Source organism: Cotesia typhae, unplaced genomic scaffold (assembly GCF_013202065.1).
Source record: "Cotesia typhae breed Kobodo isofemale line unplaced genomic scaffold, CoteBio_Ctyphae scaffold_13, whole genome shotgun sequence".
In the NCBI taxonomy this organism is placed as follows: Eukaryota; Metazoa; Arthropoda; class Insecta; order Hymenoptera; family Braconidae; genus Cotesia; species Cotesia typhae.
The window spans coordinates 11,454,892-11,461,480 of record NW_027423774.1 but is presented as its reverse complement, the minus strand read 5'-3'; the positions used below and the strand labels follow the sequence as shown (position 1 = coordinate 11,461,480).

The 6,589-nt window shown below is 29.4% G+C and overlaps 1 protein-coding gene across 1 annotated transcript; it reads right to left on the bottom strand.

Annotated features, from left to right (window-relative positions):
* Nucleotides 1-4,910: 4,910 nt before the first annotated feature.
* On the bottom strand, nt 4,911-6,170 carry LOC141535433 (uncharacterized). Its single transcript, XM_074255358.1, has 2 exons — nt 5,726-6,170; nt 4,911-5,561 (listed from the first exon to the last, which is right to left on the bottom strand). The coding sequence occupies exons 1-2, from the start codon at nt 5,907-5,909 to the stop codon at nt 4,942-4,944; spliced, it is 804 nt and encodes a 267-aa protein (XP_074111459.1). The 5' UTR covers nt 5,910-6,170; the 3' UTR covers nt 4,911-4,941.
* Between the last annotated feature and the right edge of the window lie 419 nt (nt 6,171-6,589).

Genomic DNA, 6,589 nt, shown 5'->3' with positions numbered 1-6,589 from the left:
AACTAAGAAAATTCATTAAATTAATTTTTCAATAATTAACTGAGTAAAATTGAGTGATTTTTGTCATTGAGAAAAATAGACAAATTTTTATTCGTGAAATTTTCGTCAAGCGTCAGTTGTGTGTCGCATAAATTCCAATACCCAAGGTCAAGCAAAGACATGACTAGCGAATGTTCTAGCAATTGAAATTTGACTATTTCGACTCGTGTCAAATTTTTATAAGTTATAAGACGAGTAGAACGCTAGTGATAATGTTTTATATCAAGAATTAATTATTAAGAATTAATTATCGAGGATAATATAGAGTGGAAAATTATGGAGAATATTATATTATAAGATTATTCCGTCAAGTGTGAATTTAATAATTTTGGGATTATGTCCGTGAAGTAGTCAAATTGAAATTACTGAAATTGATAATTGTCGGCGTGGACATTAAGTCCTAGAAATTAGTTAATTGAGTCAAAAATTGTCACAGTAAAAACTTAGTCAGAATTAATTAATTAACTTATGTTAATAATTTTGAACGTGATTGAGAATTTTATATTGTGATTTATTTAATTATCAAAAGTTAATTCAAGGCACTAAGACCTTTTGTTTTAAATAGTTATTGTATATTGTTAAGACCATGATTATAAGTTACTGAGGAATTTTAATCCATCTAATATTTTAACGGAATTAAAATTAACAATTGGAATTAGAGAATTGGTTGGAAATTGAATATTGTTTGTCGTTTTATCAATTTACTAATGATTGAGTAATTGATTTGAAATATTTAATTAGAATTAGTTACAGTCAATTTTTATTAAAGTAAAATTTATAAAGTAGAGTCAAGTTAGTAGTGTGAGTTTGAGACAAGTGTGGGTTATGTGTGAGTTGCAGAGTCATTAGGTCTATGTTTCGTCGCTGGGCTGTTACTCCTGTGAGCCGAGTTAACGACCCTAGTATATGATTCGTCTCTGTGCAGGTGACAGTAGTTAGAAATCGGGTAGACGCCGGGAGGGGCCCGTCACGTGTAGACGCCGAAAGGGGCACGTGTTAGAAATCGATGGGTAGACGCCGAAAGGGGCTCGTCGAGAATAAGTTAGAAATCGATGGGTAGACGCCGAAAGGGGCTCGTCGAGAATAAGTTAGAAATCGACGGGTAGACGCCGAAAGGGGCTCGTCGAGAATAAGGATATTGTTAAGTGTGGTTAGTGTGTGTGTGAATGAAATTTGTTAACTAATTTTAAGCCAACTCTGTTAAGTTTTATTTTTATTGTTAATAAATATCGATCGATCGTGTTAATTAAATTTTTGTTATTTAACAGCAACCTTCCTCCACTCTCTCTACCCTAAGATAGGATTTTCTCAGCTCTGGACTGGTTCCACGAACCGTGATTAATAATCCTGGTGGCGCCCTGATAATTTTTATTGTTGTTAGTTTTGTTTAGTTAATTATAAAATTGATTAGGGGCCAACCTGAGCAGGTAAAACTGTTACAAGTTCATCAATATAAACTATTCTTCATTTCATACTTATATTTTTTCGTGAAATAAGTTTATATTTTATTCTGAATGATAAGTATTCTTCTTATCACAGAAATAAAAAATGAAAAATAAAAAATTATCTTTTTATTACAAAAATATAAAAATCAAAAAATTAAATTCATCTTTTCATTTTTCAATAGCAAAAGTGCTAGGGAGAAATTTTTTTATGAAAAATTGATTTATTTTTATAAATCAGAATTATTTCGATTCAGACAACGTTGAATATAACTGGTTAAATTAAATTTTTTTATTCAAAAATCTCTGCATAGAGACACTTCTTAACTAAAAATCTAATTTCCAATGTTTCATATTTTTAGACTACACTTAAAAATCAGTGTGATATTTTTAGTCGCTTTCAGATTTCACGACCTACGTTGTTATCCACAGATTCGGTAGAATCTGGCGCCAAGTTCCGTTCAAAAATTCCGTTGTAAACGGAGCGCCAGACTACCGACTGTATTTACTGTAAGCAGAATGGTATTTCGAGGTTGCAAAATTTTATTTAATTATATGGTACTCCTTTTTCCAAAATGATATATCATAAAAGTAAGTCATACTCTATTTTACTGATATTAATTAATTATAATCAATTATAACATTTAATTCACTTTAAATTATTGAATTTTATCAGCACAAACTATAGTAAGCCCAGAAATTTCGATCCTGACTTTTTTTTCATGGAGAAAATTCACCGCCACAGACTAGATAAAATAAAAATGTGTAGTAATCTTACTATAGATACGCAACTACACTGAAGAAAGTTAATTCACAGCTTGCATCTACAACCACCAGAGTGCACTGGAATTATTTCTACATAAACTGTAGATTCATCGGAATAACTCACTGAAGTTAGAACCCCAAATTTTCTTCTTTTAATTTTCGATTTTTTTTTCTATCACGTTTTCAGCTTTTCGTTTGTTATTATTATTCACTCTCAACATTTGATCGTTCTCCATTTATTTATTTTAAAAAGAATTTATTAATAATGTACGTTTAAGTTAGCCCCCCTGTCACATTTTTTAATATTTTGGTAGCAATTTGGGTCATCAATCCTCTATTTTTGATTGTTCATGTATATTTAAATTTGTTCCTACTTCACATTTTTTATTTGTTGTTTAATTAACATTTTTAATTAGCTGTATGTATGCATTCTAAATATTTGCACTGCGCATGCGTCAACTTTACGCATATAGACTTTTAGCGCGGTCTTATGAAAATTATAGTGACAAGCACATCTCATGTGTAAAAAATTAAAAAATTTACAAGTGTAATTTTTTAGGAATTACTATTTAATTATTTCAAATAATTAAAAAAAAATTGTTAGACGTCAGCCAATATCAATGTCATTAAGTAAATAAATAATAGGGTGATTCAAAAAAAAAGAATATTTTTTTTTTCGTTTGGTACTCTGAAAAATAGGTTCCTAGACACCTCTAAGAAAGCCTCTCCAATCATGAGTTCTTAATTGTAACGGGAAGGTCCTCCTTACAGTTTTCTATTTTTTCTTATTATCAGATAGAAAAATTTATATCTCGCTTCCAACTACTTGAAAAAATATCTTGTTCCTCAGATTTTGTAGGAAATTGAATGCTCTACAAAAAGGTCTCTTACGATTTTTTCGTAAACCCAACCGTTTAAAAGATATTAACGGTTAAAGTTTGATTATTTTTGGGAAAATTTTTTATTTCTTATGAATTTTATAACTCAATGAAAAAAAATCATTATGAATGATGAAACTCATAGTTTTTTAGGAAATTTACTGCTCTATAAAAATGGTCTCTTATGATTTTTCGATCAAGTTGAGCGTTTACGAGATATTCATCGTCAAACATCAATGCATATCAATTTTTCTAGTTTTTGATCAATAATTCGAAAAATTTCAATTTATTCTGTGAGTTTCAAGGAAATTTAGACAAATTTGAGTTTCTATGAATAGAAATATGTTATGAACTATTTTTTTAATTAGTTTTTTTAGTCTTGGACATGTTTGATTACATTAAAACAAAAAATTAGTGCATTTTTTTAAATATATAATTCAATTTAGTGTGTTTCACTTTTTTATCGAAGAATTTATTTATTTAATTATCAACTGCCATATAATTTTCAATATTTTCAACATAACGGTACACTTTTACTGTAAATAATTTCCTCTATTGCAGTTTGGGTAGTTTTTCGATGTTCTTTGATAATTTGCAATAAGTATTGGAATTGCTCTTCATTTTTGTCAAGCATTGATTATACTCACTAACTAATGCAACAGCTCGTTCTGCTGAATCATTAACAACTTTCAATTGGTTAAAGTATTCTTTATTTTCAATGTAACTGTCATTAGTAGGCCACGATTCAATATCTTTATCAAGGAAGTCATATGGTAAATCAAAGATTTTAAAGAGATTTAAAGACTTTTTAGAAACAAAGTCACTCAGACTTTTTTGCGTTAATGAATTCAAATCGTTTTTATCAATTATAAATTTTTTAGCTTTAGAATCTATACCGTTCCGAGTATTAACAGCTCCAACAATATTTTCTTTTACTTCCAATGAAACGGTATCGTCAAATAATGATAAAATGGCAAGTTCATCACTTAAATACCATAAATGCAAAATCATTTTTTCACAAGTTGCTGAAGAAATCAATGAATTGATATTTTTGTACTCGAATAAATTTTTCAAAAACTGCAAGCCATGATTAGGAGCAGTTGTTGCAGAAGTTGATGAAAACCAAGCTTTTAAATACAGTGTAACTATAAATATACAAATTTGCCGAAGACCGTCCAATTCTTTATTAGAAAGTTTAAATTCATTTCTGAATAGAAACATTTTTAAACTGTAAATTGCCTTCGCCATCCACCTAGCATGATGAATTGCACCAGGACGTTTGAAAAAATTTCTTCTTGAGGCATTTCTCCAAGGAAAATCAACGACAATTCCAACAATTCTTTATAGTCATCTCGGGGTTGTAGTAACTATCAAAAACAATTAAAAATTTGTCAGAAACAAGAAAATTTTTTTTCTTAAAATCGCAGTTAAATCATACCTGTAAGGATTGTGCAATTAAACTAGATATTTCATTTTTTTTATCCAAAATGATATCAGCAACAACAGTATCTTCAATTCCAGATTTATAATTAGTTTTATTTATTTCATCCCATGATTTTTTAAATCTTCCGAACATTGGTACGTTTGGCCCAGATGACACAGGCCAATATACTTCAAATGCACTTCTCAATATGATCTCAAAAATGTGGTGACTATTTAAATTATTAAATTTAACTATCGTTAAATTTAATATTTTCAACAAATTGTAGATTATATTTAAAATCCAAATGAGTAAATAATTCTCAATAATTTCAAAAGTGAAATTCAGTAAGCAATAAAAATTAAACTAGAACGTTAATAATTAAATATTTTTTAGATTAAATTATCATTGATAAGTTACCTGTATTAACTGCCGTCGTGTCAAAACACATCGCCTTAACATAATTAGTAATACCCCATTCACTCAATGTCGATAAAATGGCTGATGGTTGATTGTCTGCCGTCCCAGAATTCATTTTTAGAACCCCAAGTAATTGTTCGGTACCAAATGCAGTTAAAATAACTGGTAGCCATTCCACAGATTTTGATCCAACAAGGTCATTCAGCATTTTTCCGTCCCAATGCACAACGTATTTATCGTGTGTCTTAAAGTTGTCATTAAGTCCTTTAGCAATGTCTTCTCTTTGAAGCATACGAGCTCGTTGAATTGAACTATAACTGAGCGTTGTATCTTCAATTTTAATACCTACTGCTAGTAAAACCGGAGCAATAATAAACATCGCATTTCTACTGCTGACATTAGCTCGGTCGAGTCCAAAAATGACTTCAGGAGTTAAGACATCAAGTTTTGCTCGTTTTGTCGGAATTGGAGGTTCATACTCTGAATCAGATCCAAAATTTGTAACTCCACTTAATGTATACGTAGAGAACGACTCTGATTTTTCACTTGGAACAATCGCATGACTGGTAGACGGTTGATCTAAGTCTGGAATAAGATCTGTTTTATAAATTAAACGAAGAAAATGTATAGAATTTATTCATTTTGATGACAAATAATTAAGAAAGGACTCCAAAAATTGTCTAGTCAAATGTCATCTAGTCATCTATGAAAAGTTACACTACTACCTGACTTTATAATAATTAAATATCTCAGATACTTACTACTCTCATCTATTCCCATCATAGTTGTGGTTAAGTTTGATACAGGTACATTATTAGAAAGAATCTCTTTATGGGTACCGAATTTTTGATCCAAATACAACTTTCTAATATTATCATCAAGCACTTTTAAGGATTTTTCGCTCACAATGTCGAATAATTGTTCAAGATCAGTCTGAAATTTCATTTCCTTTTGGTTTTGCGCTGAATTCTTTTTATCGAAATTTTTTTGTAATTTTAACCATTGACTGTGATAGCGAAGAAATTTTTGACTGCATTAGGAGCTCCACTAGTTGGAATCTGATTTTTTCTCCACAGTTCAATAACTTGGTCAACTGAATTTTTAGCACTTTGTTTGATTGAATACTTTAAAATTTTAAGTTGGTAGAAAAACACACGCATAACCTCTTTCACTTTTGGTAACTTACGTTCCGAAATTCTTTGTAGAGGTATTCCGATAAAACGAATTTCTTTATTCATTGTAGGTTAATTGATGATAAATAAATTTATGTGATGATTATAAGACTTATTTTAAATGAATTATTTTATTACGTATTCAAGATGATCAGTTTTAGGAACACTGAAAATACGGTATTAAATGGGTAGATACTGAAGATAGTTGAGAGTAAAAAACATAGATGGCGTTAGTTTCAGAAGACAAACAGAAGAAGAAATGGAATTCAAAACAAAAATCCCCTCGAACGAAAATTTTATGTATATTTTGTGAAAAACAATTTAAAAATACGCACTGAACAAATTTCATAATAATAAATGACAACGCGATTAAGATTTTAAATTATTAAGATAAAATTTAAAAAAAATATTATTAGAATAAAAACTTTCAAATGAATTTTTGAACAGAAAACA